Source organism: Mobula birostris, chromosome 6 (genome assembly GCF_030028105.1).
Source record: "Mobula birostris isolate sMobBir1 chromosome 6, sMobBir1.hap1, whole genome shotgun sequence".
NCBI lineage: Eukaryota > Metazoa > Chordata > Chondrichthyes > Myliobatiformes > Myliobatidae > Mobula > Mobula birostris.
The window spans coordinates 68582389-68596108 of NC_092375.1; the positions used below are offsets into that span (position 1 = coordinate 68582389).

Below are 13720 nucleotides of genomic sequence, written 5' to 3' on the forward strand. Positions count from 1 at the left end.
TGGCTTCCTTAAGGATAGATAAAGGGGATGTAGTTGATGGTGTATATTTGGACTTTCAGAAGGCCTTTGACAAGGTGCCACCCATGAGGCTGCTTACCAAGTTAAGAGTCCATGGTATTACAGGAATGTTACTGGCATGGTTACAGCATTGGCTTATTGCTAGGAGGTAGCAAGTGGGAATAAAAGGATCCTTTTCGTGTTGGCTGCCAGTGACTAGTGGTGTTGCACAGGGGTCTGCATTGGGACCGCTTCTTTTTATGCTGTATATCAATGATTTAGATGATGGAATAGATGGCCTTGTTGCCAGGTTTGCAGATGATACAAAGATTGGTGGAGGGACAAGTAGTGTTGAGGAAACAGGTAGGCTGCAGAAAGTAAGGATGGGGGTCCTTAATAATGGACGTCGCCTTTCTGAGGCACCGCTCCTTGAAGATATCTTGGGTACTACGAACGCTAGTATCCAAGATAGAGCTGACTACTTTTACAACTTTGTATAGCCTCTTTTGATCCTGTGCAGTAGCCCCCTTCCCCATACTGGACGGTGATGCAGCCTGTCAGAATGCTCTCCACGGTACATCTATAGAAGTTTTCAATCTGTAGGCATCCTGCTTTTGGAAGATGCTGTTGAAGAATCTTTTGCAAAGTACTGCCATACACTCAAGTTCAATTTATTGGCATTCAAGCATACACGTGTATACTGTCAAATGAAACAACATTCCTCCAAACCACAAATAAATTATCAAACAATAAAGCGCATATACAAGTTAAAAAGTAAACAGTATACTGGCACTTCATATTTAATGCAACCTGGCTTGTGGCAGGGAGTTCAGTAGTCTCACAGCCTTGGGGAAGAAGCTATTTCCCATCCTAACAGTTCTTGACCCAATGCTACAGCATCTCCAGGGCCAGATGGTCTGCATCCCAGGGTGCTTAAGGAAGTAGCCCAAGAAATAGTGGATGCATTAGTGATAATTTTTCAAAACTCGTTAGATTCTGGACTAGTTCCTGAGGATTGGAGGGTGGCTAATGTAACTCCACTTTTTAAAAAAGGAGGGAGCGAGAAACCGGGGAATTATAGACCGGTTAGCCTAACGTCGGTGGTGGGGAAACTGCTGGAGTCAGTTATCAAGGATGTGATAACAGCACATTTGGAAAGTGGTGAAATCATCGGACAAAGTCAGCATGGATTTGTGAAAGGAAAATCATGTCTGACGAATCTCATAGAATTTTTTGAGGATGTAACTAGTAGAGTGGATAGGGGAGAACCAGTGGATGTGGTATATTTGGATTTTCAGAAGGCTTTTGACAAGGTCCCACACAGGAGATTAGTGTGCAAACTTAAAGCACACGGTATTGGGGGTAAGGTATTGGTGTGGGTGGAGAGTTGGTTAGCAGACAGGAAGCAAAGAGTGGGAATAAATGGGACCTTTTCAGAATGGCAGGCGGTGACTAGTGGGGTACCGCAAGGCTCAGTGCTGGGACCCCAGTTGTTTACAATATATATTAATGACTTGGATGAGGGAATTAAATGCAGCACCTCCAAGTTTGCGGATGACACGAAGCTGGGTGGCAGTGTTAGCTGTGAGGAGGATGCTAAGAGGATGCAGGGTGACCTGGATAGGTTGGGTGAGTGGGCAAATTCATGGCAGATGCAATTTAATGTGGATAAATGTGAAGTTATCCACTTTGGTGGCAAAAATAGGAAAACAGATTATTATCTGAATGGTGGCCGATTAGGAAAAGGGGAGGTGCAACGTGACCTGGGTGTCATTATACACCAGTCATTGAAAGTGGGCATGCAGGTACAGCAGGCGGTGAAAAAGGCAAATGGTATGCTGGCATTTATAGCGAGAGGATTTGAGTACAGGAGCAGGGAGGTACTACTGCAGTTGTACAAGGCCTTGGTGAGACCGCACCTGGAGTATTGTGTGCAGTTTTGGTCCCCTAATCTGAGGAAAGACATCCTTGCCATAGAGGGAGTACAGAGAAGGTTCACCAGATTGATTCCTGGGATGGCAGGACTTTCATATGAAGAAAGAATGGATGAACTGGGCTTGTACTCGTTGGAATTTAGAAGATTGAGGGGGGATCTGATTGAAACGTATAAGATCCTAAAGGGATTAGACAGGCTAGATGCAGGAAGATTGTTCCCGATGTTGGGGAAGTCCAGAACGAGGGGTCACAGTTTGAGGATAGAGGGGAAGCCTTTTAGGACTGAGATTAGGAAAAACTTCTTCACACAGACAGTGGTGAATCTGTGGAATTCTCTGCCACAGGAAACTGTTGAGGCCAGTTCATTGGCTATATTTAAGAGGGAGTTAGATATGGCCCTTGTGGCTACGGGGGTCAGGGGGTATGGAGGGAAGGCTGGGGCGGTGTTCTGAGTTGGATGATCAGCCATGATCATAATAAATGGCGGTGCAGGCTCGAAGGGCCGAATGGCCTACTCCTGCACCTATTTTCTATGTTTCTATGTTTCTATGATAGGGAGACAAAGAGACTGTTCGGCAGATGAGAGGGATCACTGACAATGCTAAGAGCCCTGCATTAGCAGAGCTCCTGATAAATATCTCTAATAGGTAGAAGTGAGACCCCAATGATTGTCTCAGCAGTCCTCGCAATCCATTGTAAGGACTTGCAGTCAGAAATCTAATAAATAGTACATATGGCAGCAAAGGTGGATCAATAGTGGAATGTCTAAGAACATGATTCAGATGTCCATCAATAGACTGCAATGTCCTAAATTTCTTGAATTTTGTTGCCATTGTACTCATCTATGTAAGTGGTGAGTATTCCATCACATTACTGGCTTGCAAGTAATAGTGAAACTTTTGGTAATCAAAAAGCAAGTTATTTGTGGCTAAAAGACCTGCCTCAACCTATTCTTGCAGCCATTGTTGATTTTTTTTTGGTCCAAGATAATCCCAATGATTCTAATGAGAAGAGAATTTCGCGAATCTAATTCCATGGAATCTCAAATGAGGCGAAAAATAAATACAGGTGGCTCCCGTTTTCCAAACGTTCGCTTTACAACACCTCGCTGTTACGAAACACTTACATTAGTTACCTGTTTTCGCTAACAGAAGGTGTTTTCACTGTTACGAAAAAAGGCAGCGCACGCCCGAACAGCCAAGCTCCTCTCCCGGAACTGCATTCTAGCTGCCATTGCTTAAACATGTGTTTTATCTCCATTTATTTTCTGCATCAATTAGCAAGATGAGTTCTAAGGTATTGGAAAAGCCTAAAAGAGCTCGTAAGGGTGTTACACTTAGTGTAAACCTAGACATAATTGTTTCGATTGTGGTGAATGAAGTAAGGACATTGTCCACACATTGAACTTACCTGCGTCCACCATTCGCACTATTTCTACACAGAGAGAAAGAATTTTGAAAGCTGCCGATGTTACTGTTGGTTCTGCTCATAGCAAAGTGGTCTCTTTTAGTTGGTATCCAATAATGAATAAAATGGAAAGTCTATTGCTTGAATGGATTGATGGGTGTACAAAGCGTGGCGTTCCATTAAGATTTCTTATACTTAAGGAGAAATCAGTCAATCTTTTTAATAAGCTGAAACAGAAAGCACTGGACGATGGTGATGAAAGTGTTGCGAAAGTGGAATTTAAAGGTAGTCATGGGTGGTTTGATCGGTTTCTGAGGTGAGGGCAGCTTCATAGTTTAACGTTTACCGGAGAGAGTGCTTCAGCTGATACTGAAGCTGCCGAAAAGTTCCAGCAGAACTGAGGAAAATAATTACAAAAAGTGGTTATTCGCATAACCAAGTGTTTAACTGTGATGAAACTGCAATTTATTGGAAAAAATTGCTGAGCAAGACATTTATTTCGAAAGAAGATAAGCAGGCTAAGGGACACAAGGCATCGAAGGACAGGTTTACCCTAATGCCTATTATTAACGCCACTGGTGATGCTGTCCTTAAGCCTCTACTAGTGTACCATTCAGAAAATCCGAGGGCACTTAATGGCGTTGATAAGAAAACACTTCCTGTTGTGTTCCATTCACATCCAAGTGGTTGGAATACCCAAGTGCTTTTTTTCTGAGTACATGAGTGGATACTGTAGAGAAAATAACCTCAATAATAGGTGTCTTGTGATTGTCGATAATTGTGCTGCTCATCTACCTGGCAATACCGAGTATGGCGGTAACATTTGTGTTGCGTTCTTACCGCCAAATACAACAGCGTTGCTGCAGCCGTGCAACCAAGGCCTAATAGCCACAATTAAGGCTTACTATACGCAAAATGTGATGCGTTTTATTGTAAGTACCATTGACAGAGAGGGCAACTCTGAAGCATCTTTGCGAGAGATCTGGAAAGACTACCAATATAAAACTGGCAATCGCCAACATTGGAGATGCTCTCGATAGGCTAACAGTCTTGATGAGAAATAGTGTTTGGAGGAAACTGTGTCCCGAAGCAGTGAACGATTTTAAAGGCTTCGAACCATCAACAATAAATACAGCAACAGTGAGTTTGGCTACTGTACATACATTATTTCTACTTTACATAGGCTGTGTATTTTTACGTGTTATTTGGTATGATTTGTTATTTAGTATTATTTGGCAGCTTCATAGCTTAAAGGTTACTGGAGAGAGTGTTTCTACCGAGAGTGCTTCCGCCGAGAGCGCTGCCGTGAGATTTTTACTGCGCTAGACAGTGCAGAAAAGTATTTCTACTCTATATAGGCTGTGTATTTATCATATCATTCCTGCTTTTACTATATGTTACTGTTATTTTAGGTTTTATGTGTTATTTGGCATGATTTTGTAGGGTTTTTTTGGATCTGGAAATGCTCAAAAAATCTTCCCATATTAATAAATGGTAATTGCTTACTCACTTCACGATATTCCGGTTTACAAACCGTTTCATAGGAACGCTCTACCTTCGGATAGCGGGAGAACCTGTATTCTGACTTGGGGGCAACCCAGCTAGATTGTCAGATGCCACAGATGTCAGAAAAAAATCTGACAGAAATAAAACCTTCAACAAATACTGCAGCAATGCAAGGCAAGCTACAACCAGTAAGTTTCCTTAAAGTCATTTGCAATCCTAGGCTGATTATTTGTTTAAAAAATTATTCATCCTTTAAGACTTTAACTGTTGCAGCTTTTTAACCAAGAGCACTGTGGGATTACTTTACCATGAGGGCTCAAACTGATTTGGTCACTTAGGCCATCTTAAATAAAAGGTAGAAAATAAATGCAAAATATATTGCCAGATTTCAAAATGACATTAAGGAAGGCAGTTTTGGCTCTTATTTCTATACCACCTCACTGGGAATCACCATCTCCACTGATTTTCCATATCAATCATTCTCAAGCTAACTTCTTAAGCAGCCCTTCAGAATTTATCTCCAGTTTTGTAAGGCTCTTAGATGGCTGATAAGGAGGTAAAGAAGTCATAATTTGTAGAGGACTGAAATTTGCCTTTTTATTTGTAGAGGACTGAAATTTGCCTTTTTATAAAAACTGCTGGCTAACTAACTTACAAACTAATTTGTAGTCTGCATAATGAAATTTTCATACCCTACTGTTTTTGAGCAAAACTTTCACCCCTTCATCCATTAAAATAGAGCATTTCTACAAAAAAAATTACAAATATTCATACCTTTGGAAATATCTCCAAATGAGTGCACATGTAGTCCATGCTTTCCAGGAGTCAACCCAGAAATTTCCCCTGTCACAATGGTTGTATGGCCACCTTCCTGCAAAAATATTACATATCTAATCTCAAAAATACTGACAAATAGAATCATGCAAAAACAGAAGTGTAGAAAATACATTGCAGGCTAGTCAGTATTTGCACAGATAGTGCAAATTCAAACTTCTATTTGTCAAGAACAATCATGATATAAACTTACTAGATAGGTTGTGGCTGAGGGACCATGGCAGACACCAACGATCAGGCCTCAAGGGCTATAGAATCAGTTACATAGCACACAAAATGGTTGAGAGCTCAACAGGTCATGCAGCATACATAAATAGTCAATGTTTCAGGCAGAGATTCTTCATCAGAACTGGAAAGAAAGAAAGCCAGAATAACAAGGTGGGGGAGGGGAAGGAGTACAAGCTGGCAGGTGTTAGCTGGAAGAGGCAGAGGACTGAAGGAGGAGGAATCTGATAGAAGAGTGAACCATGGGAGATGGGGAGGACGAGCACTAGAGGGAGGTGACAGGCAGGTGAAAAAAGTGGAAGGGTAAGAGGGGAGCCAGAATGGTGATGGAAAAAGAGAGAAGGGCGAAGAGAGAAACAGGTCTTTTAGTTCAACCCCTCTAAGCTCACCAATGTGCTTTTCTGAGCTGGTCCCATTTACCCATTTGGCCAATATCCCTCTAAATCTTGGACCTGTCCAATTTAAACATTCTAACTGTACCCTAGCTATATATACCCACCACCTTCTGTGTGAAAAGCTTTCCCCTGAGCTCTCCTTTAAATCATTCCCTTCTCACCTTAAACCTATTGCCTTCTGTTTTAGATTCCCCCACCCTGGGAATAAGACAGCAACCATCCATCTGATTAATGCCCCCTCATGATTTTATATACCTCCATAAAGTCTCCCTCAGGCCTTGTTCATTCCAGGGAAAACAATCCCAGCCTATCCGGTCTCCCAAAGTTACGGTAAAGGGTAATTTTACCCCACAGGTCCAAGCTGACTAAGATTCCCATCTAAGCTAGTCCCATTTACTCACATTTAGCCCACATCCCCTCTAACCTAAATCTTTCTTAGCTACATGCCTGTCTAAATAACTTTTACTCTGTTTCCATAGAACCACAGAAACTACAGCACAGAAACAGGCCCTTTGGCCCTTCTTGGTTGTGCCGAACCATTTTCTGCCTAGTCCCACGGACCTGCACACGGACCATATCCCTCCATACACCTCCCATCCATGTATCTGTCCAATTTATTCTTAAATGTTAAAAAAGAACCCGCATTTACCACCTCGTCTGGCAGCTCATTCCATACTCCCACCATTCTCTGTGTGAAGAAGCCTCCCCTAATGTTCCCTTTAAACTTTTCCCCCCTCACCCTTAACCCATGTCCTCCGGTTTTTTTCTCCCCTTGCCTTAGTGGAAAAAGCCTGCTTGCATTCACTCTATCTATACCCATCATAATTTTATATACCTCTATCAAATCTCCCCTCATTCTTCTACGCTCCAGGGAATAAAGTCCTAACCTATTCAACCTTTCTCTGTAACTGAGTTTCTCAAGTCCCGGCAACATCCTTGTAAACCTTCTCTGCACTCTTTCAACCTTATTTATATCCTTCCTGTAATTTGGTGACCAAAACTGAACACAATACTCCAGATTCGGCCTCACCAATGCCTTATACAACCTCATCATAACATTCCAGCTCTTATACTCAATACTTCGATTAATAAAGGCCAATGTATCAAAAGCTCTCTTTACGACCCTATCTAACTGTGACGACACTTTTAGGGAATTTTGTATCTGTATTCCCAGATCCCTCTGTTCCACTGCACTCCTCAGTGCCTTACCATTAACCCTGTATGTTCTACGTTGGTTTGTCCTTCCAACGTGCAATACCTCACACTTGTCTGTATTAAACTCCATCTGCCATTTTTCAGCCCATTTTTCCAGCTGGTCCAAGTCCTTCTGCAGGCTCTGAAAACCTTCCTCACTGTCTACTACACCTCCAATCTTTGTATCATCAGCAAACTTGCTGATCCAATTTACCACATTATCATCCAGATCATTGATATAGATGACAAATAACAATGGACCCAGCACTGATCCCTGTGGCACACCACTAGTCACAGGCCTCCACTCAGAGAAGCAATTCTCTACCACCACTCTCTGGCTTCTTCCATCGAGCCAATGTCTAATCTAATTTACCACCTGTCCATGTATACCTAGCGGCTGAATTTTCCTAACTAACCTCCCATTCTATTCATTCGGCTGTATCCATATATGGTTAAATGATAATTGAACTTAATGTGATTTGATTGAAATGTTGCTCATGTACCTGCCTCAATTACTTCTGCTGGTAGCTCATTCAATATACTGATTGTTCTCTGGGTGAAAATTTTTCCCAACAGGTTCCTATTAAATTATGTCCTCTTTCACATTAAACCAATACCACCTCGTTCTCAATTTCCCAATCCTTGGAGAGGGACTTTGTGCATTCACCCTACGATTCAACCCCTCATGATTTTATACACCTCTATAAAATCACCCCCTCATTCTCCTACACTCCAATGAAAAGAAGTCCCAATTTGCTCAACCTCCCTTCAAAACAGGAATTCACAATTCCTGGCAACATCCTTGTCAATTTCCTCTACACTCTTTTCACCTTCAGGTATCTATCCTTTAGCAGGATGATAAAAATTGAAAACAATATTCCAAACGTGGCTCAGAATGGTGAATGGAAAAACAGCGAAGAGGGAACTATGACATAACACCCTAACTTCTAGACATAATGCTTTAACTGATGAAGGCCAAAGTGCCAGAAGCCACCTTCACAACCACCACCCTGTCTAGCCACAATGCCACTTGCAGGAAAACATGCACTTGTATCCCTAGGTTGCTCTGTTCTACAATACTTCACAGAGCCCTACTATTCACTGTGATACTCCTATCCTGATTTGTCTCCCCAAAATGCACTACCTTGCACATACTTGATTTAATTACATTTGCTATTCCTTGACCCACATACCTAGCTGATCAAGATCCCTCTGTAAATTCTGATAACCATCTCCACTGTCAACAACTCCAACTATTTCAGTGCAAATTTATTAACCAGGACTCATACACTCTCATCCAAGTCACTAATATAAATGGCAAATAGTAATGGACCTAGCACCAACCTCTGGGGAACATCACTAGTCACAGACCTCAAGTCCAAAAAGCAATCTTCCACCATCACTCTCTGCTTCCTAGCATCAAATCAGTTGAGTATCCAAGTTAAATTACACCTGCCATTTTCCAATTACATTAACACAGCCTTCTTCAATATTCACTACATGACCTATTTGATCTATCCACAAACCTATTAACCATCCCACCTACATTCCCATCCAAAATGTTTATATAGATTACAAACAATAGGGGACCTAGCACCTATCTTTCCAGCACACCACCAGTCACAAGCCTCTTTTCTGAAAAAAAACCTCCACTACTTTGATTTATGAGGGCCAATGTGCCAAAAACTTTCTTTATGAACCTATCTACATGTGATGCCACTTTCAAGGAATTATGGATCTGCTATTTCCAGATCACTCTGTTCTACCACACTCTTTAGTGCCCTACCACTTACCATGCGAATCCTACCTTTTGGCTTCTCTTCTCAATGTCATGGTACAGTCCGTGAAGTCCATGTTCTGGTTCACGGTCTGGTCCATGGTTCCTTCTTCCGGGGTTTCTGGTTTTCCCCAGTTTCTGTTGTGGGCACATGTTTCTCATTTTGGGGCTGAGACATAAATACCTCTGCAAACCAGGAATTCCCTGCTGGACTGTTCTTTGTTTTTGTCTTTCCCCTCTTGCCTGCCTCTCTGCCTGGATACCTTGCCTGACTCTCTGGCTGCTCACCTAGCCTGGATACCCTGCCTGTATCACTGAAGTTTTACTGCTGGAGCAAGACTGGAGCCTGGTTAGGTCAAGATAAGGAACTGTCTTTTGTTGTGTGGAATTGTCTCTCTGTGTCCATGCCTTCGCTAGGTAGGTCCGGGTGTTTGCCGCTACCTAGTGTTGGGAACTGTCTCTGTGTCCTCGCCTTCGCTAGGGGGGTCTGGCTGTTTGCCACCACCTTGTGTTGAGATCCGTCTCTTCATGTTCAGTGTTGTGTGTGTGAGTCCCGGCCCTACATCCTGTTCCCAAGGAGGGGTCCCGGCTCTGCGTTCTGTGCTCCTGTCTCTTCTAGTCCAAGGCTCCATGCTCCTGAAGGCCCTCATCCAGTCCGTGCCTAGTCCAGTCCTATCTGAGTCCTGTCCATGAGCCTTTACATGTCCTTGTGTCTCGCCCTACCCAGGAGTTCCTCACCCAAGCAATGCCCAGTCCTGTAGACTCGTCTTGTCCTCGCCTAGTTCTGGATCCTTGCCCAGTCTCTGGCTCAGAGTCCATACCCAAGCCTCCGCATTTCAAGACCCAAGACCCCAAGCCTGTCTCCAGGCCTCAAGCCTCAAGACCCCAGCCTCCAGTCCTGTCATGTCCATGCCTGGTTCTGGGGCCCGAGCCCGAGGCAAGACCCAGGTTCTGGGTTCTTGTCCAGTCTCTGGCGGAGTCCAAGCCATAGTCTGCATTCTTGTCCCTGCTCCTTGTCTGTATCCGGTCACGTCCCTACTCTAGTCAAGTCCTGTTCCTTGTACTTCAGTGTCTGTATCTTGCATTTGGGTCCGCCATCAACACCCCCATTGTAACACTCAAAGTGCAACACCTCACATTTACCTGCATTAAATTGCATCTGCCATTTATCAGCCTATTTTTCCAGCTGGTCCAGATCCTGCTGTACGCTGTTGACAGCCTTCCTCACTGTCCTCACTTCTCCAGTCTTGGTGCCACCCATAAATTTGCTGATTCGGTTAACCACACTATCATCCAGATTTTTGATACAGATAAAGAACAACAGACTCAGCACCGATCCTTGCGGCACACACTGGTCACAAGCCTTCAGTCAGAGATGCAACAACCTACTACCACTCTCTGGCTTTCCCATGAAGCCAACGTCTAATCCAATTTACTACTTCATCATGAATGCCACGTGACTGAACCTTCTTGGCCAACCTCCCATGCGGAACCATGTCAAATGCCTTGCTGAAGTCCCTGTAGACAACATCCACTGTCTTGCCTTCATCAACATTCCTGGTAACTTCATCAAAAAACTCTATAAGACTGGTTAGATATGACCTAACATGCACAAAGCCATGTTGACTATCCCTAATCAGTCCCATCTAACCAAATACTTGTATATCCAGTCTCTTAGAATACCTTCCAGTAACTAACGCACTACTGATGCCAGGCTCACCAGCCTATGATTTCCTGGCTTATTATTAGAGCCCTTCTTAAATACTGGAACAACATTGGCGACCCTCCATTCCTCCAGCACCTCCTCCTAGCTAAGGAGCTTTTACACTTCTCTGCTAGGGTCCCTGCAATTTCTGCACTGGCTTCCCAGTGTCTGAGGGAAAATCTTGTCAAGCCCTGGGGATTTACCCACCCTAATTTGCCTCAAGCCAGCAAGCACCTCCTCCTCTGTAAACTGTATATGGACCGCGATCTCAGTTGCTTTGCCTCACTTCTATAGACTCTGTGTCAATCTCCCCAGTAAATACAGATGCAAAAAAATCCATTTAAGATCTCTCACATCTCTTTTGGCTCCATGCACAGACGACCATTCCGATCTTCCAGGGGACCAATTTTAGTCCCTTGGTATCCTTTTGTTCTTAATATATTTGTAAAAGCCTTTGGGATTCACTTTCACCTTGTCTGCTAGAGAATCTCGTGCCTTGGTTCCCTAAACCTGTTATACTTGCCTTTTATTCTGACAGGAACATACAAACTCTGTACTCTCAAAATTTCACTTTGGATTGCCTCCCATTTAGCATGTATACCTTTGCCAGAAAGCCACCTGTCCCAATCCATACTTCCAGTTTATTTCTGATACTATCAAATTTGGCTTTTCTCCAATTTAGAATTTCAACCTGAAGATTAAATCTATCCTTTTTCATAACCGTCTCAAAACTGTCTGCAATACGATTACTAGCAGCAAGGTGTTCCCCCAGACAAACTTCTGTCACCTGCCCTGCCTGCCTCATTCCCTAATAGGAGATCTGGTGTCACACTCTCTTTGGTTAAAACCTCCATGTACTGATTAAGAAAACTTTCCTGAACACATTTGACAAACCCTATCCCATCCAGCCTGTCAATATGTGGAAAGTTAAAATCACCTTCAATCACAACCTTGTGTTTCTTCTAACAGTCTACAATCTCTCTACAAATTTGCTCCTTTAATTCCAGCGATCTGTTGGGTGGTCTGTAATATGATCACATAAATGTGGTCATCCCTTTCTTATTCCTCAGTTCAACCCATATAGCCTCAGTATTTGAGCCCTCCACTGTCCTGTCTGAGCACTGCCATGACATGTTCCCTGATGAATAATGCCACCCCTCCCTCTTTAATCCCTCCAGCTCTATCACGTCGAAAACTACAGATCCCTGGACCTTGAACTGCCAGTCTTGTCCCTCCTGCAACCAAGTCTGACTAATGGCTACAATGTTACAATTCCATATGTTCATCCACCTCCCAAGCTCATTCACCCTTCCTACGATCCTCTTGCATTGAAATACCTGTATTCACAACTCAGAACATTAGTCCCACCATGTTCAAGCTTTTGATTCCTGACTGTGTACATATACTTAACAAGAACTATCCCCAGAAACACCCCACTACTTGCTCTGGTACTCGAATTCCCATCCTGCTGCAACTCTAGTTTAACCCCCACCCCCACCCCCACCCCCACAATGCAGCACTAACATACCTTCCTACAAGGATATGTCCCCCTTCAGTTCAGGTACAAAACGTCCCTTACCTTCCCTGGAAGACAGATCAATAATCCAAAAATCTGAAATCCTCCCTCCTGCACTATTGACCCATTATGTTCCTCCAGTAATTTTCTTTTGCTCCCCAATCCTGCCAGCCTTGCTCCCCTCTCCAATAGCAACATACTGTCATTGGACACTTCTATATCTCGCTTTGAAGGCCCTCAAACTTGCCGGACTCCTTGGCTCTTGGTCCTCCAAAATATTCCGCATGGAATTTAAACTGGAGGTGGCGGAGGGTGGACTTAAGGAGGAGATTTTTGAGAAGAAAAGCTGCCTTAAATTTAATTGGGTTTGGTTGTGTGACTTTCTTGGTTGCCTTTCTGTCATACTCGTTTCCAAGAAATCTCAGAGGTTTGTTTTGAGGTCTGCTATGGCAAACAGTACTCGAGAAAATCGGGGCGATGGAGCAGATATCACTGAAAGGTCTACCAACGGCATGCGGGAGAGAAGCAACCTAACCCACCGTTTGTACGGATGGATACGGGGGGGCTTTCAGGCCGGCCGGCCGACCGACCGTTGCCTCTCGGGGCGCGAGGACTGAATTCACGCCGGCCTCAGCCTATTCCCCTTGCGCCACACCGCCGGATGTATTCCCGGCTGTCCGGCACTCGCCACATCACACCATTAACGGCTGAGTGTACAGAGCGCAAGAGTCACGGCACCAACGCAAGTTAAAGCTAACTTTCCCGCCGCGTCTTAACCACGCGGTTTCGAGAACCGACAGCTTATGTCACTACACATCCAAAACAGTTGTGTGTGTTTTTTTTTCTTACCCCGGCTTTCATATTAATTATTCCAGTGATACCACCAGGACCCTTCAACACGCAAATTGCGTTGGTGACCTCCATGACGCTCCTCCTGAAAACGGTCAGAAGGCGGGAGGAGGAACTGCGCAGGCGCCGCCCTCGCGCACGTGCCGTTTGGAAGGTGGTGTTTCAAATCCGTAAACCAGAGCGAAGAATTTAGGATTAAAAATTCTTGAGAGCTCTGGGAGCAACAGTAATCTTTGGCATATTATCATAGTCGTCTCTTTATATCTTATGAAATGCACAAAAAAGTTAAAATATTAAACGAAAGTAATCTTTAAAGTTCTCCACGATTGGGTTAGTTTTCGTTTTGTATTTTCATGTTGGGCAGGAATGTATAATTCTTC

General features: G+C 43.6%; 1 protein-coding gene across 1 annotated transcript in view; it reads right to left on the reverse strand.

Annotated features, from left to right (window-relative positions):
* The window catches only part of LOC140199811 (superoxide dismutase [Cu-Zn]-like), a 42165-nt gene extending 28750 nt beyond the window's left edge, over positions 1-13415 (reverse strand). Inside the window, exons 1-2 of the mRNA XM_072262309.1 lie at positions 13341-13415; positions 5620-5716 (exon numbers count right to left, since the gene is read on the reverse strand). Of these exons, the coding sequence (XP_072118410.1) occupies positions 5620-5716; positions 13341-13415 (172 nt within the window). The remainder of the gene's footprint in view (positions 1-5619; positions 5717-13340) is intronic.
* Positions 13416-13720: the final 305 nt, after the last annotated feature.